Below are 24,622 nucleotides of genomic sequence, written 5' to 3' on the forward strand. Positions count from 1 at the left end.
ATAATGCAAACATATGTTGCAGGGACTTATTATAATCATCATATTGGCGTGACTGTATGCATCAAAGGGTTAAATCAAGCATTTTTAAGTGCTTTAGAGGAAATGTCAAAATATCACGATATATATCGTGTATCGTGATTAGGGGTGGGACGATACATCGATCCAGATCGATACATCGATGTAATTATCAACAATCGAATCGGATCGATGTGATGTAATAAGATCGATTCATATCGATACTCTTATTTTGAAAATCCTGTGGCGAGTCTCATATCCGCCCAAGAACAACAGCAGTAGCTCCGTGTGTGTAGACGTTACAGCATAGCATTCTCCCTTTCTGTGTGTGTGTGTGCGCGCGTCTTTGGAAAGACCAGATGAGGTCAGAGGAGTTTGATGTTTAAATGTTATTTAAACATAAACAATATAATACATAATAAATGTAGGCCTATACATGATCATGCAACATCAACAAATTGTTGTAGGAACGGTTTGGGAGAGGGAGGTTGTGAGTTTTGAGTTCCAAAAAATGTAGCTTAAAGTTTAAAGCTCAATATATAAAAACGTGGCACTTTACAGTGAACAGGAGGTCTATTTGTATTAAAAACAATAGATTGATTTTCCTTTAAATGTCTGGAAGAGCTCAAAAATACAAATGTCAAATGATATTTTCATTACCTTTTTTTTGTTGATCTAAATGTTACTGATTGTGTTAAATGGGCATATGATATCATCTCATATCGATCGCAGGCACCTGAATCTAATCGTATCGTATCGTGAGAGACTTTGTGATATCGGCAAATATCGTATCGTTGTCCAAAGAATCGATATCGTATCGTATCATGATGAAACTGGTGATTCCCACCCCTAATCGTGATATGGCCAAAAAATATTGCGATATCATTTAGAGGCCATATCGCCCAGCCCTACTTTACATGAGTATTTTCATTTTAGAGGAACTTTATACTTTTACTCCACTACATTTCAAAGGAAATATTGTACTTTTTACTCCACTACATTTATCTGAACCCATCAGTTACTAGTTACTTTGAAGAAAAAGATTTAGCAAGATTGGGTACTTTCACAGACATAACCAGAGCAGCATAACTGGACCACACACCACTTTGACATAACCTTTAATCAGAGCAGCATAACTGGACCACATACCACTTTAACATAACTTTTAGAGGTCAATGGATCCCAAGCACTGGAATACACAAACGTCATGTAGAATGCGTACTTTTAATTGAGATACTTCTTGAAGTACTTGAAGTACATTCAATAGCAAATACTTCTCTAGTTTTACTTAAGTAGAATTTAAATGGGGGCTTTTACTTTTACCAGAGTACTCATTTATCTGGGTATTTCTACTTTTACTTAAGTAAAGGAACTGTGTACTTCTTCCACCACTGCCCACGACTGTAGGAGACACATCTTACTGGTCACCCGTCAGAACCCCCCCCCCCCCCCACCTCCATTAAAAACACCCTTTGGAAAACAACCAACCTTCTCTGCTTCGTAGTCATTCAAATAATCCTGTTTCTCCTCATCAGTGAGGTCCCTCCACATACCGCCGATTATCTTCCCGATTTCCCATAGCTTCAGCTCAGGATTGGAAGCCTTTACTTGATCCCAAACCTGGTGATGAAAACCAGACATGGCCGTGGGGTTGGGTTGGGTTGTGTTGCAGGGGCTATAAAAGGTTATCTCTCGGCAGAGACAAATCAAATCAAATGTATTTGTAAAGCCCGAGATCACATGGAATAGCCCCCATGGGCTGTACAAGTCTTCTTGTACAAGTCAAAAAGAAACATCACAAAAGATCAAAAACAAAAAAACACCATAAAATCCAAATATGCGACACTCTCAGACTTTCACCAATGAAGAGGAACGACTCACTAAAAACCTAGCAATAGGAGAAAAAAAGCACAACAGGCGGCGTGGAGGAGAGAAACCTCAGGTGGGCTGTTCAAAGAGAGATCCCCAACTTGGATGTCGGTGATAATAATATTATCACCGACATCCAAGTTGGGGATCTCCCTTTGAACAGCCCATATTATAGTGGTACAATGGATGATAGATGGATGGAGAATAGAGCAGGCGAATAATTGGTATGTATGTATATATACATGTAATGAAACACACACATATATGTATATATATTAGTCTAGATGGAAACATAGGTCCACCTGAATAGGGTGGATTTTTTTTCACCACCTGTTTTTTCTTAATCCTTGAAATGTGTATTTTAAGATTCTGACAGGTAACAGGTTGAAATAATGTCCCATGGGGTTTATTTTTAACCCTTTATTACACCTATCCTGAACCAAAACCTGAAAAATAAGAAAAAGAAAACAGCATAACTTTTGAAGTTAACAACATATAGAGACAAATTAAAACATTTTCCCAAACAAGTTTGACCGAAGGAATTCAGTACAATTGTTATTTTTAAGATTCAAAACACATCTTGGTTAAATGTCAGGACATAAAAAGCAAGAAAACATATATCACATCTCTATTTTCCATTTTTACTCAAATGTAGTGCATTGGACAGGATCGATTTAGGTTAATATTGAAAAATAATATTGTAATAAAGATTGTCTCCATGCCGTTATGCCCTAAATATTGTAGATTTTGTGTAAACATGGACAAAAGTGGAAGACGAATGTGAAAAGACAAATTTGTCCTACATAGACAAAAATGACCACATTTTCCTATACAATTTGAAATCCAGTGAAATATGTTTTGTTAAGGTTCAAACAAAGTACTATTACAGTACATCTTCTCTGTTGGCACAACATTCAAACTTAAACTAATAATCATCATCATGATCATCATCGCCAAAGAGATTGTCAAAGTCTATCTCTCCAATCTCCATCTCTTCCTCCTCCTTATCACACTCGTATTCTCCATCCTCCTCAGCCATGTTACGTTTTGCATAATCTGCCTTCTTATTAAGAGCTTCTTGCTCTTCTGACTCCGCTTTCTGAGCCAGTACCACAACAAGAGAAGGAGGGAGGATGGGTCCAACCATCCAGACAGGCTCTAACACCCCCTCATCCATCATCTTCTCCCAGCCCATATCCTGATCATAGGGTTTGGGCCTCTCAAATATTGGCTGGTCTGCTCTTTTGTAGCAGGCAACTCTGAAGTTGACTCGCTGTACATGTGGGATGAGACAGACCTTGGGAGGAGGCAGGCGTTCAAGGTCTACTTTGGATCTGGATATGCCCATCAGCCTCCAAGAACTCATGCATTACCCCCTCTCACATCATGCACTTGGCTCTCCCGATGGCTTTTTTGCCAAGACAAAGAATGATGATCCTCCTCTACCAGCATGACCAACCTCTCTATATACTGATGATCCTCCTCTACCATGTCAGCATGACCAACCTCTATATACTGATGATCCTCCTCTACCATGTCAGCATGACCAACATCTTCCACGGACGATGCTGTGAACATGGCTCTGAATTATGTCCTGGAACACCTGGACACTGCAGGGACCTACGCGGCGCCAGGATTCTGTTGGTGGACTTCAGCTCGGCCTTCAACACGATCCTCCCGACATCCTGGAGCATCAGATGTCCCTGCTGCAGGTGCCGGACTCTACCTGCAGGTGGATCATGGACTTCCTGACTAACAGGTCACAGCGGCTGAAGTTGGGAATTAACATCTCCGATCCCAAGTCCATCAGCACTGGCTCCCCACAGGGCTGCGTTCTGTCCCCACTACTATTCTCCCTGTACACCAACAGCTGCGTCTCTCTGCACCCCTCGGTCAAACTCCTGAAGTTTGCGGACGACACCACCCTGGTGGGTCTCGTATCCAGGGGGGACGAGTCCGCCTACAGGAGGGAGATCGAGAGGCTGCTGAGCTGGTGCAGCTGCAACAACCTGGACCTCAATGCCCAGAAAACAGTGGAGATGGTAGTGGACTTCCGGCGGAAGGCAGCCCCCCCCCCCACCCCGATCATTCTGGGAGGCACCCCGGTGGCCTCTGTGGAGTCCTGCTGCTTCCTCGGCATGACACTCTCCCGGGACCTGAGATGGGAGCTGAACACCATCGCTCTCAATAAAAAGGCCCGGAAGAGGATGTTCTTCCTACGTCAGCTGAGGAAGTTCAGGCTGCCGAGGACTATGATGTTCCAGTTCTACACTGCCATCATCCAGTCCATCCTCACCCTCTCCATCATCACCTGCAGCCACGGTCAGGGACAAGGCCAAGCTGCAGCGGGTGATACGATCAGCGGAGAGGGTGATCGGCTGCCCCCTTCCTTCCCTCGAGTCCCTACATTCCACCAGGGCCTTGAGGAGGGCAAGGAAGATCATGGCAGACCCCGCCCACCCGGGTCACGACCTCTTCATTATGCTCCCCCACGGCAGGCGGCTACGGCTGCCCAAGACATTAAAGTCCTGCCATAGACTCAGCTTCTTCCCCTCAGCAGCTCGCCTGGTAAATGAGTCAGGTGTCACCCTGCTCTCCCCCCTCCCCCCCTCTATGGCGAGCTGCTAGGGCTGGACCTCTGGACTTGAACTGTGCTGTACTGTATCCATGTCCCCTACCACTGCACTTTACTGTCTTACTGTTGTCTCACTGTTCCGTCCTGTTTTGCACTTATTTATTTATCATTATTATTATTTTGTTGTTCCTATTTGTGAACAAATCAATCATGCACTGAAACGTCAAATCATGTTCCATTTGTACCTGTACAATATGGTGAATAAAGAAATCTGAATCTGAATCTGAATCTCTATATACTGATGATCCTCCTCTACCATGTCAGCATGACCAACATCTTCCACGGACGATGCTGTGAACATGGCTCTGAATTATGTCCTGGAACACCTGGACACTGCAGGGACCTACGCGGCGCCAGGATTCTGTTGGTGGACTTCAGCTCGGCCTTCAACACGATCCTCCCGACATCCTGGAGCATCAGATGTCCCTGCTGCAGGTGCCGGACTCTACCTGCAGGTGGATCATGGACTTCCTGACTAACAGGTCACAGCGGCTGAAGTTGGGAATTAACATCTCCGATCCCAAGTCCATCAGCACTGGCTCCCCACAGGGCTGCGTTCTGTCCCCACTACTATTCTCCCTGTACACCAACAGCTGCGTCTCTCTGCACCCCTCGGTCAAACTCCTGAAGTTTGCGGACGACACCACCCTGGTGGGTCTCGTATCCAGGGGGGACGAGTCCGCCTACAGGAGGGAGATCGAGAGGCTGCTGAGCTGGTGCAGCTGCAACAACCTGGACCTCAATGCCCAGAAAACAGTGGAGATGGTAGTGGACTTCCGGCGGAAGGCAGCCCCCCCCCCCACCCCGATCATTCTGGGAGGCACCCCGGTGGCCTCTGTGGAGTCCTGCTGCTTCCTCGGCATGACACTCTCCCGGGACCTGAGATGGGAGCTGAACACCATCGCTCTCAATAAAAAGGCCCGGAAGAGGATGTTCTTCCTACGTCAGCTGAGGAAGTTCAGGCTGCCGAGGACTATGATGTTCCAGTTCTACACTGCCATCATCCAGTCCATCCTCACCCTCTCCATCATCACCTGCAGCCACGGTCAGGGACAAGGCCAAGCTGCAGCGGGTGATACGATCAGCGGAGAGGGTGATCGGCTGCCCCCTTCCTTCCCTCGAGTCCCTACATTCCACCAGGGCCTTGAGGAGGGCAAGGAAGATCATGGCAGACCCCGCCCACCCGGGTCACGACCTCTTCATTATGCTCCCCCACGGCAGGCGGCTACGGCTGCCCAAGACATTAAAGTCCTGCCATAGACTCAGCTTCTTCCCCTCAGCAGCTCGCCTGGTAAATGAGTCAGGTGTCACCCTGCTCTCCCCCCTCCCCCCCTCTATGGCGAGCTGCTAGGGCTGGACCTCTGGACTTGAACTGTGCTGTACTGTATCCATGTCCCCTACCACTGCACTTTACTGTCTTACTGTTGTCTCACTGTTCCGTCCTGTTTTGCACTTATTTATTTATCATTATTATTATTTTGTTGTTCCTATTTGTGAACAAATCAATCATGCACTGAAACGTCAAATCATGTTCCATTTGTACCTGTACAATATGGTGAATAAAGAAATCTGAATCTGAATCTGAATCTCTATATACTGGTGATCCTCCTCTACCATGTCAGCATGACCAACCTCTCTTATTACTGATGAGCCTCTACCAGCATGACCAACCTCTCCATATACTGGTGATCCTCCTCTACCATGTCAACATAACCAACCTCTCCATACACTGATGATCCTCCTCTACCATGTCAGCATGACCAACCTCTCTATATACTGATGATCCTCCTCTACCATGTCAGCATGACCAACCTCTCTATATACTGATGATCCTCCTCTACCAGCATGACCAACCTCTCTATATACTGATGATCCTCCTCTACCATGTCAGCATGACCAACCTCTATATACTGATGATCCTCCTCTACCAGCATGACCAACCTCTCTATATACTGATGATCCTCCTCTACCATGTCAGCATGACCAACCTCTCTATATACTGATGATCCTCCTCTACTATGTCAGCATGACCAACCTCTATAATATACTGATGATCCTCCTCTACCATGTCAGCATGACCAACCTCTCCATATACTGATGATCCTCTACCAGCATGACCAACCTCTATAATATACTGATGATCCTCCTCTACCATGTCAGCATGACCAACCTCTCTATATACTGATGATCCTCCTCTACCATGTCAGCATGACCAACCTCTATAATATAATGATGATCCTCCTCTACCATGTCAGCATGACCAACATCTCCATATACTGATGATCCTCCTCTACCATGTCAGCATGACCAACCTCTCATATACTGATGATCCTCCTCTACCATGTCAGCATGACCAACCTCTCTATATACTGATGATCCTCCTCTACCATGTCAGCATGACCAATCTCTATAATATACTGATGATCCTCCTCTACCATGTCAGCATGACCAACCTCTCTATAATGATGATCCTCCTCTACCAGCATGACCAACCTCTCTATATACTGATGATCCTCCTCTACCATGTCAGCATGACCAACCTCTCTATAATGATGATCCTCCTCTACCAGCATGACCAACCTCTCTATATACTGATGATCCTCCTCTACCATGTCAGCATGACCAACATCTCCAGATACTGCTGATCCTCCTCTACCATGTCTAGGGATGGGTACCGAATTCTGTACTTTTGAGGTACCGAACCGAAACACATCGGTACTACCGAGTATCGATTCAAGTGAGATACCGGGGGGGGGAGGAAAAAAATTATTTTAAATTTGTTTACCTTTTTTCTTTTCATGTCAACGTTCACACGCACAATATATGCTTACCTAGGATTTGACTTGATTCAACAACAAAGCAGTCGGAGCAATGGCAAGCCGAAAACTGTCGAAATTGTAGTTATTTGAAGTTTGGATTTTTTTTTTACGACTGATGTAGGTACATTTAATTTTTTGAGACTAAAGTACCGAAAAAAGGTACCGTTGGGTACCGGTATCGATTCACAGGTACCGGTACCGTATCGGTTCAAATGTGAAAGGTACCCATCCCTAACCATGACCAACCTCTATATACTGATGATCCTCCTCTACCATGTCAGCATGACCAACCTCTATATACTGATGATCCTCCTCTACCATGTCAGCATGACCAACCTCTATATACTGATGATCCTCCTCTACCAGCATGACCAACCTCTCATATACTGATGATCATCCTCTACCAGCATAACCAACCTCTCTATATACTGATGATCATCCTCTACCAGCATGACCAACCTCTCTATATACTGATGATCCTCCTCTACCATGTCAGCATGACCAACCTTTATATACTTTATATATATTATATTAATTTTATGATAAATTGAAAATTATGATGAATTGAACATGGGGGACCCTGATGTAAACAAGACGAAAGTCTTTCTCTGGTCTGCATCCCCTTAACACTTTGAGTGCCAACGACGAGATTTCTCATTAGTTGATGCCAACCGTTGAGTGCCAGAGACGAGAGATCTCGTTTTTGATCGTTTTTTTTTATTAGCGATTTCCATTCATATTTCATCAATCTAGCCTCACGTTACCACTGGAACTCTCTCTGAGCTCCATTGGGAAAATACCGCCCCCTATCGTCTCTCCGGATGGTACTGCACCCCTTTGGATTGGATTGAATGAAACGCATGAAGAAAAAAAAGTCCTGCTTCCACATTTTACTTGTCAGACAAGTAACCCGAGACGATCGAAGTCATCGCCAACCACCAGAACAGCGGATAATGTGTGTTTCCAGTACCCAGCGTTGGATCAATAAACACGATCGATATTTGGAATGGCGATCAGGAATTGGAATAATCATTTTGGAGAACATCTGATCTGAGGTAAGGAATTTATTTTACCAGTCTTGGGATAATCAGAGCTTTTTTCAGATATATCAACATCGGCCCTATGTGTGTATGTGTGTGTGTGTGTGCTGATCAGGAAATAAGATAATCTATTTTTCAGCCCACTTCCCTAGCGTGCATAAGTACACATACTATCGATAATCTAGCGTTTATTTGAAAACGATTCATAAATAGGCCGAAAAATGACAACGTTTTTTGTGTATTCCAGTATATTCCAGTAAAGGGCGATTATCACAGAATCTTCTGAAATGTTCAGAAACTTTTAAGAAACAAGCGTTTTTCAAAATGGTATAAAACGGAAATGAACCGATTAAAAAACAATCCGTTTCGACAATGTTGACTGCAAACATTGATAAGCGACGGCCATATTATACACATAGCCATAATTTAAGATATAGTTTATGCGTTCGCAAATATGAGAGCTCTATCATTGAAGTGGGTGTTGGCACGCAACGGGGTTCCGGACCCTTGGCACTCAAAGTGTTAACAATTGTGTTATTGAGCTGTACTGTATTGTACCCATTCTGCAATCTGTTAATAAAATGTTCCATCAATCAATCAAACTGGTGATCCTCCTCTACCATATCAGCATGACCAACCTCTATATACTGATGATCCTCATCTACCATGTCAGCATGACCAACCTCTCCAGATACCTGCTGGACCATGGCACTGGCACTGCAAGCTAATACATGTGTCCAAACTGGCTGAGTCTCTGCAGCACTCTGCTGGGATACTATGACTTTTCTGGGGATGACTGTGCCAGCGCTTTCAAAGGAAAGAGACAGGTGAATCCATTGAATAATCTGCAGAAGAACCCTAGATTCCAGAAGGCTTTTAGTCAGCTTGGCGCATTGTCGCTGGTAACAGATGAGCTCCAACAGGAGATGGAGTCCTTCACATGCATTATGGATGGCCATGGTTGGATGAAGTCAGTTGATGCTGTGTGAGCCAAGATGCTGCAGAAAATTATGGGTGCTGATAAAGTCCTGGATGCAAACTCCAAAGTAGACATTGAACGCCTGCCTCCCCCCAAGGTCTGTCTCATCCCACATGTACAGCGAGGCAACTTCAGAGTCACCTGCTACAAAAGAGCAGAACAGCCAATATTCAAGAGGCCCAAAGCCTATGATCAAAGTATGGACTGGGAAAAACAATGGATGAGGAGGTGTTAGAACCTGTCTGGACGGTTCACCCCATCCTCTGTCCTTCTCTTGTTGAGGTACTGGCCCAGAAAGTGGAGTCAGAAGAGCAAGAAGCTTTTGATAAGGAGGCAGATTACGCAAAAAATAACATGGATGAGGAGGATGGAGAGTACGAGTGGGATGAAGCGGAGGAAGAGATGGAGATCGAAGAGATAAACTTTGACAATTGTTTTAGTGATGATGATGATTAGTAGTTTAGGGCACAAAATACAAAAAAAAAAGAAAAAGACTTGAATGTTGTGTCAACAAAGAAGATATTCAGTCCATGATATCCAGTGCATATGAAAACATATAGTTTGAACCTTAACACATCCTGCGCCAAAAACGAGTTTACTCGTTATTGCCCGCCAATCTAATAATGCCAACAACGAGTTAACTCGTTTTTATGATCGTTATTTCCTTTATTCGCTATTGGCATTCATAATTCATCCAGGAAGGCTCCGGGAGCCAGCTGGACCCTGTCTGATATTTCAACGCCTCAATACCGCCGCCTGGTGGATTTCGGGCGAGTTGCACTCCACTCTAAACCGGATGTGCCGCTCTGTGCATCAGGGGAAATCCTCCGGCAAAGATATCTTGTTATGTTGATCAAGACAAACACTCGAGTGCATTTGATCGCTTTCGAGACGCAAGAATCAATATGCTTTCTGCGTTTATTGCGTCATACAAACGGAAAATAAATCTAGCAGATCGACGTCAAATAATTGGATTTTTTTTTCTCCAGACGCATCGGCCACAGGTAAGAGGAATCTAACGTTAATTCCAGCTCAATTGTCCATTTATTTCATGATGTCTTACTAAGGAAAGCCGTTACTGACAATCAAGGAATCATAAACGATCTCCCATTTTCTATTTTTCTCCCATCCCAATTTCGTATCGTCCAATTCTACCCTCCCCTGTCTCGAACGCTGTTAGGCCATGCCTCCCACAGGCCGGCAGCAATGTGGACGAAGCCTTGCATCACGTGTCCCCTCCGGTACTCGAGGAGGCAGCCATCGCATCTTTTCACCTGCACAGCGCGATCTCTCAGCGGCGGGGGTCTGCGTGGGAGGGACACGCCGCCCCCGTTGCTTCCTGATTCTACTGCGCAGGCGCACCAACCGACCTGTAGGAGTCGCTGTCCACAACGTCCGATCCCCACCCACCAGCTTCCCACCCCCTAATACTGCCAATTGTATTAGTATGAACGACCAGCCAAGCTGGTAGCAATGCCGAGAGCTGGGCTCGAACCCAGCATCTCCTGCATTAGTGGCGAGACTGCCCCCCCCCCCCCCCCTTTCCTTCACGCATGATGGAGCATAATGTATACCGAGCATATGCATTTGAATTGTTTAATATAGCGTGTATAGGAACGAAACGCCAATCGATTATGTGTAATATGCGTCGGGGCCTATAACTCACGTTCTAGGAATTACTGCTCCAAAAACACTCCAAGGTCGGCTGATTGGCGCAGTGGGCAAGGCGCTCGCCTCTAACGCAGGAGACGCTGGGTTCGAGCCCAGATCTCGACGTTGTTACCGGCTGGCCGGTCGTTCATACTAACACAATTGGCAAGTGTTAGAGGGTGGGAAAGCCGGTGGGTGGGGATTTGACGTTGTGGACAGCGACTCCTACAGGTCGGTTTGGTGACGCCGGTGCGGTGGAAGCAGGAAGTAACAGGGGCAGGGTGAGCCTCCCACGCGTTACTCCTCGTCACTGAGAGTTCGAGCTGCTGCGGTGAAAAGATGCGACAGGCTGCCTCCTCGTGTACCGGAGGGGACACGTGATGCAAGGCTTCTGTCCTCACTACAACCGACCTGTGGGAGGCATAGTCTAGCAACGTCCAAGACAGGGGAGGGAAGAATTGGATAATACGAAATTGGGATGGGAGAAAAATAGAAAATGGGGATCAAAAATGGATCGATATGAAACCATTGTTGGATCAAGCTGAAATTGATGTCAAATAGTCGTTACCTCTGGTCGGGGGTATTCCAAAAAGAATATTCCAATTGTCTGATCGTGATTTCCAGTATTGGTGTCCATCTGGTCCTGGACATAATTTGGCACAACTTATGGATCGAGTGTGCCAGATGCGTTTCGAAGTGGTCGGATGAAGCGATTCACTCGGCTCAGTCTAAATATAGCGCCCGGAGACATTTGAGTGTAACACAGGGTCTGGAACAGGGTTTACTGCACTCTCGATACTGCCACCTGGCAGGATCTGGCTGGTACTGCACCCTCGGGTCCCAGTATGCCTTTTAACGGCAACATACAGGTCCGTGACATTGAATCGAATATTAAAATCGGAAAAAAGGAAAACGGACCAAATAACGTATGCATGGTTGGCGTTCAACGGTTGTCGGCCAAACACGTATATAAACGTTGTTGGTGGGGATTGAGTTAAGGAGTGCCGATTGATCATCTTAATAAGAAGGTACAGCAAATCACCTGTGTCTTGGAATAAAGTCATGTTATGTTACAAAAAGAAAAAGCATAAGTCGTGCACTTACTTTTCGACTATATCTCATGTACGGCATCAGCGGCTTATCAGGTGGCTTGGGCGGCTTTGGAATATTTATTCCAGGCGAATTCTAGGGAGAAGAGAAGTCATCATAGGGCACTGTTGAACGACTAGTCCACTGCATCACACTTTATGACTAGTCCACTGCATCACACTTAGGGGTGGAACAGTTCACAAAATCCACGGTTCGGTTCGTATCAAGAAAAAGGTGTGTAAAGCTATTTTTGAAAACTACAAGGGTGAATAACACTGTTTTGTTTTCTTTTTTTCTTTTAGAATACCGTTTTGAAATCTACATTTTTGTAAAGCTAATTTTGAAAACTACAAGGGTGAATAATACTGTTTTGCTTGCTTTTTTTTTCTTTATAATACTGTTTTGGAGTCTAAATTTTTTTTATTTTTTTGTAAGAATATAGGACAGGCACATATAAGCACTATGCTTCAGTCTGTACCTTTTCAGTCACTGTAAAAATCAAATATTGATAAATTATGGTGTATATTGTATTGTGTGAGATGATGACTGAAAAAATAAACTACTACTACTACTACTATCACGGTTTTGGGGTCACGGTTTTCGGTTCGGTTCAGTATACGTTGTTTTTTATTGAAAAAATTTAAACATGTTTCTCATTTATTTGGAAAAAAAAAGTTTACAGCGGTTTGCCTTAAATAATGTTTGGCACACAAAGACCGAACATTTGTCAAAGTATTAACTTAGTGCAAACAAACAAAATAATTAAACCTTTCTACTTTTGTGGCCACATTATAGACAAAGGCCATCAACATAAAGTATGCATATGCTCAACCAGCACTAGACTTTCCTTTCTTTAAAATAGCACAAAAAAACGATGTTTAAATTCCCTGATCGTCAGTTCTTAACACAATCTGCGCCGGAAACGAGTTAACTCGTTATTGCCCGCCATGCGTTCAGCGCCAGAAACTAGTTAACTAGTTTTTGGGATCGTTATTTAGTTTATTCGCTATATCTATTCATAATTCATAGCTGCAGCCTCTGGTATAGCCTTCAGACCCTGTCTGAGCTGGCAGATGGTCAACACCGCCCTCTACTGCCAGGCGGAGCTATTGTGTTTTAGGAGCCGATCTGAGCCGGGACGAGATATAATAATGATAATCTAGCGTTGATTTCAAGATGATTAGATAATCAGCCGAAAAATTACAACGTGATGACTGGATTACAGTAAAATGCCTTTTTCTCGTATTTTTCCTGGAATTACTGAAAAGCACCCAAACCATACTCTATTCAAAACTAGGGATGCACCGATCCGACTTTTTCAGTCCCGATACCGATACCTGGGTTTGGGTATCGGCCAATACCGATACCATTGTCAAAAAAAAATCTCCAAAAAAGTTAGACAAAAAAAATAATTAATCCATTTTTATTCTTTTTTTTTTTTTAAGAAAACTTTATTCATTCAATTAATAAACTGTATGCCTCACTGTTACTGTGTGGAAGAGACTGGGATCATTCTTTTGTGCAAGGCAACATCAGGCTTGACTTAAAACATTACTTTCCTAACTTAGTGAAACTAAATGTAACAAATTAACACAGATATAAATGTACTGAATGGTTATTTCTTATTTTATTTATTATTAAAAAAAATTGTTTTAATAAAATAAAAATACGATATTATTATTTTTTTTATTACCAATATCCGATCCAGCTATTTTACTGATATCGGCTGCCGATACCGATATCGGATCGGTGCATCCCTATTCAAAACGGTATAAAACGGAAATGTACGGATGAAAAAACAATCTGTCTCAGGCATGTTGACTGGAAGCAACTCACTGAGACTCGACGGCGTTATTAGACCCATAGATATAATATAAGATATATTTTAAGCACTCGCAAATGTCGCAGTCTAAAACTATATCCATTGAATAAAGACCTGGCGATGAAGGGGGATCAGCGCTCCCTGCTGCTGGCGGTCAATGTGTTAATGGAAAGATTGGTTTTCCGCTTGAAATTAAAGTGCAGTATTTGAAATACAATGAAAGGAATATGGCTGGATTTCTTATCAAAAGGAAAAGTGTCCCTGGCTGTGTTATTTAAAATAAATAAACAAACAAATTAGGCCATTAATATAAAATGCAGCATAAATCAAACACACACACACTCTACTGTTTCAAAACAACACTGCTCTGTTCATTCTATTTTTTAAATACGTACATTGTCTGTCTACATTTATTTAGACTAACATTATTTAAATATTGAGTGCAACACAGTAATTGTGAAACTGTGGTGGATTAACGTAATTCACCCACGTAACTGTCTATGGGTTCAGGTTGGGGGGTCTGCACGGACAATTTAGCGTGTGGTACCTTCGTTCTCGACTCTACCTGCAGTGGAAGTTGAGTAGAGTCGAATCGAGTTGAAAAGCGGCAATAGTCCCGGTTGGAGTTAATAGTAAACAGTTGTATGCTAGCCTTCTTGAATGTTGAATAAACGTCATTGTCTTTCGACATCCCGCCTCAGACTCCCATTTTCTCCTCTGCTAGCTATGGTAACATTTCATTGATGTCTGTCTGATAATGATTTCACTGGCTGTATTGGAGCTGGCGGGCTACCAACGTGCAATGTACTTGTAGTGTCACAAACCGTGCTAACGTTATGGCAAAATGTGATAACGTTATGGCAAGATGTGTGTATGTCTATGTAATGTTAATGCCTATGTTTTTAAAGACGTAATGAAGATCGATTTATATTGCGCTTGCCATTTCCACAAACTGACTAGCACCTGCCAGCAGCCGGCGCGTCACCTCTCCCGCCTCCGTGCCAAGTGAAGATTTATTTTTTTGCGCATCCCCTGAACGGAACAATACACACACGCCCCGAACCGTGGAGGTTGTGCCGAACGGTGTACGGTTTGAATGCATACCGTTCCACCCCTAATCACACTTTATGACTAGTCCACTAGTCCACTGCATCACACTTTATGACTAGTCCACTGCATCACACTTTATGACTAGTCCACTACATCACACTTTATGACTAGTCCACTGCATCACACTGTATGACTAGTCCACTACATCACACTTTATGACTAGTCCACTGCATCACACTGTATGACTAGTCCACTGCATCACACTGTATGACTAGTCCACTGCATCACACTGTATGACTAGTCCACTGCATCACACTGTATGACTAGTCCACTGCATCACACTGTATGACTAGTCCACTGCATCACACTGTATGACTAGTCCACTGTATCACACTTTATGACTAGTGCACTGCATCACACTTTATGACTAGTCCACTGCATCACACTGTATGACTAGTGCACTGCATCACACTGTATGACTAGTCCACTGCATCACACTGTATGACTAGTCCACTGCATCACACTTTATGACTAGTCCACTGCATCACACTGTATGACTAGTGCACTGCATCACACTGTATGACTAGTCCACTGCATCACACTGTATGACTAGTCCACTGCATCACACTGTATGACTAGTCCACTGCATCACACTGTATGACTAGTCCACTGCATCACACTTTATGACTAGTCCACTGCATCACACTGTATGACTAGTCCACTGCATCACACTGTATGACTAGTCCACTGCATCACACTTTATGACTAGTTCACTGCATCAACTTTATGACTAGTCCACTACATCACACTTTATGACTAGTCCACTGTATCACACTGTATGACTAGTTCACTGCATCACACTTTATGACTAGTCCACTCTATCACACTTTTCCACAAAATAGGCTGGACTGAGAAAGACTCCCCTGCAAAAACTACACACATGCATGGTTGAGTAATTAGGCATAAAGCCATAAACAAAGAGGCTTTGAGTCAAATACATGATGCATCAAAGTAAATTCTTGTCAATTCAATTAACTTAATTTTAATTAAAGACAGTTTGAGGCCAACCAGCAGTCAGGAATCCCACAGAGCAACGATGGAACAGCACTGACTGGAAGAAAAAGAAAATCTGACTTAAGCCGAGATGTACCCACTGCGAGACATAATGCCATTATCAGAATCAGCCGACCACAGCTTGCATGCAGCGACTGAATTACTCTGCAGTGGCCAGAGCTGTGCCAAGTGGTGAGTCTCTGATGCCATGGCAACACTGATGGCATGGGTTACTCAGCGTGGCTGTCAGCAATGCAGACTTTGAAAGGCAGGCAGCATTTGGACACACACAGATGGACTCTTCACTAGTCTGCACTGGGATGGGAGGCAGCAGGGGAAGCTTGTAATGGCACACATTTCAGGAAGGCTCAGCAAGAAAAGGACACTTTAAAGCAGTGCTTCTCAAACTTTTTCTGTCAGGCCCCCCTTTTTGCGGACCAAAATATTTTGGGCCCCCCCCCCCCCCCCCCCCCCCAACAAAATAGTCATGAAATGGGCCATGTTTAAATTTATTGAAATAACACCAATATCGTGACCTTTCAAATTGACAACACCTTCCCTCGCGAGAACCACAACAGCACTGCAGAATGGTCAGCTCCTATCTCCTCACACAGCGCAGAGAACAGGCGCGCTTTCAGGGGTCGGGTTTTGATGAAATTTACCACGTTTATAACTTCTGTCAAAACCTCATTCAGCTCAGGGCTAAGCTGTCTTGACGCTGGCGCCTCTCTGTGAATTTACAGTGCGTTCATTGCGCGTTTGGCGAGACCCCCTTGATGAGCGCCTGTAGCCCCCTCCTTTTCCCAGCCATGGCCTGCGCACCGTCAGAGCAAAAGCCCACACAGTTCTCCCATTTCAGTCCATGTTCTGTCAGGTAACTGTCAATAATTTTGAAAAACTCATCAGCTGTCGCTCTGTTTTTGACATATTTGCAAAACAGCAGATCTTCACTCAGTGACTGGGAATTTACAAAGCAAACATAGGAAATAAGCAAACAGTCTTTATTGCTGTCAGTCTTTGACAAGGCAACACAACACGCATGTCATCCTCAAGGCTCAACTTGGCCCTATATTTTGTTTTCAGAGCTGTCATGGATGAAAAGCCAGCTTCACACAGATATGTGGTGCTGAATGGTATCAACACCTTAACACTTTGATTGCCTAAGGCTAAATTCATGATATACCATCCCTTGCCAGCTCTATTTGTCTATGGAGAAGTTCCCCTTCTTTGCAGGGCTATAACCTTTTAAATTCTATTGCTAAATTGCCATTATTAGGGCCCATTCAATGTCCTATATGTATTGTTCAGGGTGTATGAACGTTAAACTTTTTCATTCACATATTCATACTAAAATATGATCTAAAGTATAAGTATGTTTTCATCTCTTTCTGCAGCTTTCTCCAGAACGTGATTTATAGCCCCAAATGCATTATATTGATGATCAAATACAGTTTGATAGCAATCGGCGCGATATAAAAAAATCCAACTGGACGGACTTCTGGAAGTTACTACACGTCATCTGATGTTGACCGGATGGGCGAGGGGGCGTTTATAATTCCGTGGGCAGCGTTATACCATTCATCTAATGTGGGTCAAATGTTCATCATAGCAGTTAGTGTCGAACACAGTAATATTACACGCTAAAACTCACCCCAGTCTCCGCGGGCCGTTGGGCGATCAGCGTGGGGTAGACAGTTTTCCATTATGGGATGTCGAAATACCCGGTCCATTTCCAGGTTGTATAATACTATATACGTCCAAATCATGTTGTTTATCGAGTTATTTGCAATTGATCGATGTCCAGTGTATCAAGATGGAGTCCCGGGACCTATAGCGAGTGCCCGGAAGTAATATGGGTGATCAGCACTTCATCCACATAACTTCCTGTTTGGCGCTTCTGCCGATCGGCCACCAGATGGCGCTCTTGAACCGCTAGAGGATTGAGAGGAGCTCAGAACTGTGTGTGAAGGCTGCGGATGGAAAATATGATTCCGATCACAGATTTTTGAAATATTGATATTAAAGACGAGTTACGGCGTCCTCGGCAACTTGAGCATGGCGGGGAAGGACGCCTAAACACGTTTTCGGCACTTAAAGTGTTAACTGCTGCATCATGAGATACTTGGTACTCAGCACCACACTCTGAGTTCTTCCAAGAGTTTGGATGGAGATGTGTCAGGAAGCTTTGTCTCAATGTTGTCTGTAAAGTTTTTTTTTATCCAGAGTAACTTGGTGATCCTTTTCTGTGTTTTATTAAATAATGATTTTCAGATTTTGAGAAATGGTCAAACGTATCCAAATATGGCAACAGATAGCACTTTAGTGATAATTTTCTGTAATCAAAAAAAAAAAAAAAAAAAAAATGTTTTTTTATTATCTCAAGGCCCCCCCTGTCATGCCTCTGCGCCCCACACTTTGAGAAACACTGCTTTAAAGGAAGGGGAAAAGGGCACTTTAAGAAAAGAACTTTGCATAGTATAGTTAGTAACAGCAAGTATAGCATAGGGACATAGAAGTAAAACTGCACATTGTATAGGAGTGTACATAGGATCCAGTGCCTTTAAGTGATTTATTAACATGTCTATTTATCATGTCTATTCTAGTTATCTTATTATTATTACTACTATTACTATTGTTTTATTGCACAATCGTAGCGGGCATGGCCAATCGCATTTCACTGTATGCCCTGGTATGTATGTGATGAATAAACTCTTGAATCTTAAATCTTGAATTGATTCATCATGATGATGAATGTTGTTGTAGTGTTGGCTAGAAGGTATTTGCATTTTGTTGAAATGCATTATAATTTTAAAAAGCAAAAGCAATGATCACATAAAACAAATTATATTATTTATGTCAAAAAAATTATCTCTATTTTTGGCTTATTTTAGCCAATTAAAGTTGTGGTAAAGTGAAAATAAATGTGTTTGTCATACCACAGAAAAAGGCGTTATTAGCCACCCAGCTACATCTGAATGATAATATTAATAACTATTACAAAACCCAGCTTCAGTAGTAGTATCAGTAGTGCTATTTAATTTGACTATGTACAACTGCTGCTAAAATATTTGCACTAAGTTCTTTTACCTCTTTTATTTTAGCTACTGTTTATATTGTATATAGTCCTGTATATTGTGTGTTGTATATTGTGTCCTATATGTTACTTTATGTTTATATTGTCGAGATCTTTTATATACACCGTGGGAAGGGGGGAACGTAATTTATTTGTCTGCATGTCTTGCACATTATGGGAAATGACAATAAAGTTGACTTTGACTTTAACTTGACTTTGACTCAAAAGCAGCTCATCTGGCTGCTCAGACCATTTATCTGGATTGTGGGGGTGCGGTCAGATTGACAGCTCCCTTTCAGCTGAAGTGCCATTTATTTTTCCATTCAATCACTAAATGTTTGCTATAAACTACCAATTATATCAAATGGACCCTACTTGGTTAGAACGTTTGACTAATTGACTAACCAGCAAACTAGGTTAGACTACCTAAATCTGTGTTTTTATTTAACTATACCTCCTGGAGTATGGCGCTAATTGTTTTAGCATTTTACATTCACATACATAAAACAGTTAGCAATAGAATAGAATAGAATAGAATAGATTTTATTCATTAGATTTTATTTCATTAACTTTGCTAGTGTTAGGGGAGGGGCTATGCTAAGGATGACTCCAGTGTGTCATCAAGCCATGATTTCAGGCAAAAGATCCTGGACACAAAAATGCTGAAAAACATCTTACGTCCACAATTAAGTACTTCAAGGTAAGGTTGAGGTTTATAAACAACTTTTAAAGTGACAAATCAACAAAATGTGGATATCTTCTAGCCATAATTAAAAAAGAGAGGGAAATCTTGGCAACAAATTGCTGATGAATTGAATGCATGATATATTGAATAAAAAATGTAAAACAAATAGTAAAATATTGGAGGCCTAATCTATTCCCACAATATTATATTAATAAAGAACTGAAAAGCAGTGCTAAAATATCTCATACATGAAACCATGCAAAAAAAAAATATATATATATATACCACTTGTTACATAATATTTAAAGAACGTTTAAAAAAATGTATTAAAAAAACTACATTCACAGAAATAATGTGAAAGCAAGTCAAGATCAAATAGTTTAGTATATATGAATAAAGCATTTTATATATAAGCCCCTTGATGATACGTTTACTGTCCAATGTCATCATTATATTTAATATTTGTAGCTGCAAAGTGATGTTGCTGGTACTGGCACAGCTGACTTCCCGCGCAGAGGAGCTTTGGATTAATCATCATTATATCATTTGTATTATTTTTTATTAACTTTACACGTTATTTTCTTGATAGTGTAAGACAGGTTCATAAAGTCAAAGAATGAACGGTAGGATGGCACAACTTTGTGTTCCATTCAGAGCGGTGTTACAAGAACTAGTTTAAGATAAGATAACTATAATATATTCCTTTATTGATCCTGTTGGGGACATTTGTGGCGTCATAGCAGCATGGGGGAGGGGAGGTATGTGTACAGGTATGGGCAGGGTAATAGAAGAAAGACATAAATATAGGCAATGAAGTTTGATCTGAATATAGAAATATGAGAAAAATAAACAGTGTAAACAAAGGTGCAGATGAGGGTCTGTATGCCCCATTGGTTATATTATACATTACAATAAAGAATTTGAATATGAATATAGATTGAAATTATATCCCTCATATATAAGCGTCGACTGAGGCTTAGCCTAGTAATCAGTCTGCCTCAGGGCATGTTAGTTTTGAAGTGTAAGTTGCCACGGTAACACAGCTTGAACGATGTTGAACTTGCTTTGTGGAACAGAATAAACCAGAGAATGAGTCAGACTAACTGAAATAAGCCAGGGTAATTTGATAAGCTTGCTTCGTGGAACAGGTCCCTGAATACTGCTACACTTACGCTGTTTCCTCCCGTTTGTTTCTGCCTGTCATTTTCAATCACCTTGTCTTCTCTATGTTAATATTCATACCGTTACCCGACTGTTGCTGCCTTGACTCCCTCCCAGTCTGTAGTTGTTGTAGGCCAGGTGGCTGTAAGGGTTGTACCCCACAAACCCAGGAGTGTTGGCCATTTGCTGATGGAAACAAATTGAGACAGAAGTGAGACATGCCATTAAAAGAAGGAAGGGGGAAAAGCCCACAATAAAAATGAAAGAAACCCATTAATTAATTTATTCAAACCTTTATTTATTCTCAAAAAGGACAATTGAGGTCACCCTCATTTTCAATATCGTCGAGACTCGACATTTCAATGCATACATTTTTGACAATATAATAATAATAAATAATAACTATCTATATAGCACCTTTCACACATGGGCCGCAGCCCAAAGTGCCCCACAGCAAATAGCATAAAATTAACATAGGCATAAAATGTGTGTGTGTGCGTGTGCGTGTGCGTGTGTGTGTGTGTGTTCCTGTGGGTCGCCCATCGCATGTGTGTGTGTGTTAATGACAAATAAAGACTTATACTTATATATAAAAGACAAAAAAAAGTAGTGCAACTTAGAATGTGCATAATAGGCATAAAAATAAGTACAATAAGTACAGTGTTGCTCTCTCCATGAAAGGAGAGAAACTGAGAAAAGCAAAGCAACACTTGTATTCATCCTGGGGAAATGGGGGGCAAACATCTGTTTGACAGTAAAGCATGATTTTAGCATTTTGTATTGAAGGGGCGCAGCTTAAAAACAATGTTGATTGCATTTGGTAGGATTTACAATATGGTAAATACATCGATATTAATTCAGATGCCTAATTTATCTCAGGTGCCGTTGGTTATACTTACTGTTGCAGGGGCTGGGGGAGGGGGAGGGGCATGTGATGGCCTCTCTGTTATGAAAGAAAAGGTGGAATTCAAATATCAGCATTAATCCATTTGGTTTAATGTTTTTTTTTTTTTTAAAGGGTGAAATCATAACTTCAGTCAATTTACTTTGATGGTGAAGTTTCATAAAGGAATGAAACATTGTATGCATGAATCAAATCCATTATCAATGACATTCTACGAAGTAGGCCTGTATTACAGGAACTCAGTTAGTTATGCAAATGCTGTTTGTTCAAATGAATGTGTTATCACTTATCAGGATTTATGGCTGAGCTGCTGGACACTTTTCGTATCACAAACAGTACTGTATTTGCAAATCTGGTCATAAATGTCATAAATGTATAGATGTAGCAGTACTGTCTGTATGTCGTGTGTGTCATATATGTTATGATGAATTGAAAATGGGGGACCCTGATGTAAACAAGACGAAAGTATTTCTCTGGTCTGCATCCCCTTAACAATTGTATGTATTGAGCTGTACTGTACTGTACCCATTCTGCAATCTGTTAATAAACTTTTCAATCAATCAATCAATCAATCAATCAATCAATCATGTATGGGGTAACGTTAACTATGCAATTCAACAAGTCATCCGATTGCAATGGGGGACCCTGATGTAAACAAGACGAAAGTCTTTCTCTGGTCTGCATCCCAATTGTGTGTATTGAGCTGTACTGTACTGTACCCATTCTGCAATCTGTTAATTAAAGTTTTCAATCAATCAAATTCTTACTTGACATCCTTGCAGCGAGGAGGAGATATCAGTCTATTCCTGTAATTTGGGTCTGTAATAAACACATTTGAATAGGGATAGTGTTTAATTAATGGGGTACTGGTGGGATGAATGGTTCGTTCGGGACAGCACAAAAATAATCCGATGATGATGATGAGTGTCAGACGGGCTAACGTTATGTAGCTGGCTGAGCTAACAGCTGACATTAGTAGCTATGTTTCTCTCTCTCTCGCTCTCTCTCAACAATCACGTAAACACAGTGCTGGATTCGGCTGGCTAGCCGCGTGTCAGAAGAAGGGTGTCAACGATGATCACCATTGTCTTAACGTTAAATCGGTAGCTAACGTTAGCAACCTAATCTAGCACAAACTCGATGTATTACATTTGAATGCGGTAACGTTGACTAGTAGCGAGCTATTATTCACGTCATATAGTCCGCGTTAACGTTACGACCGACTGACTGTTGTTGTAGCCAACTGTTAGCTATCCGACGGTAGCTCCAGACGCTCTGCCAAGTGAACGTTATGTCCAGCAGCTCTTTAGCTAGAAACTATGCTATGCTAAGTTGGCTAACAGGCTCACCACCTAATGAACATGAGCTAAGTATTTACTACCAGCAGCAGACTGACTGACGTCTAACGTTACTAGCGAGCTATAGCTTAGCTACTTCAATGATAAGGAAAAATGGCATGATCCCTGAGAAATTATTAGCATATGACGTGAGTTCAAATCAAACTCATGCATAAACCTCCATAGGTATAGTTTGTTATTTGCAAGCAGGTATCCAAAAAGTGATGGCCATCATCAAACTCACCCCAAAACCCTTTGTCCCCCACCACAGTGTGTAACGTTACGTTGTGTGGCTACAATAGGGTAAGCTCACCACCTATAGCTCAGCTGGTGAAACACTAACAGTCCCCACAATAAACCAATGAAATGGGGTCCACTCATAAGATTCCAGTAGAATCTTCCAGAGTTGCACCCCCACCCTTTTCTCATTACAGCTGTTATTTGCCTCACCGAGTGTGTGCGTGCTCTGAGCTGTTTACTGTGTTAGTTATGACAATAATAGACGGCCTATTCTTTAAGGATAAATGAAAATGTAATTAGAAATGCCACACTGCAACGGAACAGTTGAATCTAGTTATCACTGTTACATATTTCGAATGAGTAATCAAAATGATAGCCTGTACTAAGCAGTAACATGGACGATTTATTAATGGGTGTAAAAGGCAAAGTAATAACTAACCATTCATATAATGGGGGGGGGGGTTGACCCATATTTATTACCTGAATAATAACTCTCTAATGACCTGTCAGTCAATGTCATTAGTCTAGATTAATAACAGTATAACAGCAGCTGTTTGACTCTCTGCCCATTCTATTCCAGGAAGGTATTCTAGCACAAGTCTATGATAGAGAAGTTGAGACGATTTGTTATATCACCAAAGCACAAGCTGCATTCATTGTGCTTCACAGGCCAATAGGCTTTTTGAAAAAAAATCAAGGCTGACCCTTTCACGGCTCCCTTGTTGGTAGAACTGAAATACTCTGCATTCTTGCCCACATTGTTTGAGAGCTGTACATGTCAACAGTTGTAATGATGTGTTCCCTAATGACAACAATCCAAAGCCTCTGGGATTTAGCCTACATCTCTGTCCATTCAACCTGAATCGCACTTGTTTTGGATTTGTTAATTGGTTCCTTGTGACCCCCTTTTCTGTTTACCTTGTAGACTTTAGATCATCTTATTTTCTACTTGATCTCTGTCCTATTTAGTTGCTACAACTTGTCCTGATCTTGTCTCAAAAGTGTGGTGGTTTGTTGTCTGCATCCACACACACACGCACACACATTGTAACAAAGTAGCCATAAATATAATATGGAAATGGGAAGAGAAGGGATTCTAGACAAGATGTGAGTGGGAACTCATTTGGCATTGCACACCTGTGATGGTGTAGGGTAGAGGTCACATGCCTGGATAGGCTACACAGTGTGGGCTTAACACATA

General features: G+C 42.1%; 1 protein-coding gene across 3 annotated transcripts in view; it reads right to left on the bottom strand.

Moving 5' to 3' along the window:
• Window positions 1–23,525, bottom strand: part of LOC311231319 (SWI/SNF-related matrix-associated actin-dependent regulator of chromatin subfamily E member 1-like) — a 55,032-nt gene extending 31,507 nt beyond the window's left edge. The window contains exons 1-6 of one of the 3 annotated variants that reach the window (XM_084317865.1): window positions 23,426–23,525; window positions 22,612–22,663; window positions 21,840–21,883; window positions 21,022–21,126; window positions 12,112–12,192; window positions 1,504–1,635 (exon numbers count right to left, since the gene is read on the bottom strand). In XM_084317865.1, the coding sequence (XP_084173991.1) occupies window positions 1,504–1,635; window positions 12,112–12,192; window positions 21,022–21,126; window positions 21,840–21,883; window positions 22,612–22,618 (369 nt within the window). In that variant the 5' untranslated portion in view covers window positions 22,619–22,663; window positions 23,426–23,525. Of the gene's footprint in view, window positions 1–1,503; window positions 1,636–12,111; window positions 12,193–21,021; window positions 21,127–21,839; window positions 21,884–22,611; window positions 22,752–23,425 lie in introns of those variants that run through there. The other 2 variants (XM_084317866.1, XM_084317864.1) reach the window with 2 other exon arrangements.
• Between the last annotated feature and the right edge of the window lie 1,097 nt (window positions 23,526–24,622).

This window comes from Notolepis coatsorum, assembly GCF_963971535.1.
Source record: "Notolepis coatsorum genome assembly, chromosome: 7".
Taxonomy (NCBI): domain Eukaryota; kingdom Metazoa; phylum Chordata; class Actinopteri; order Aulopiformes; family Paralepididae; genus Notolepis; species Notolepis coatsorum.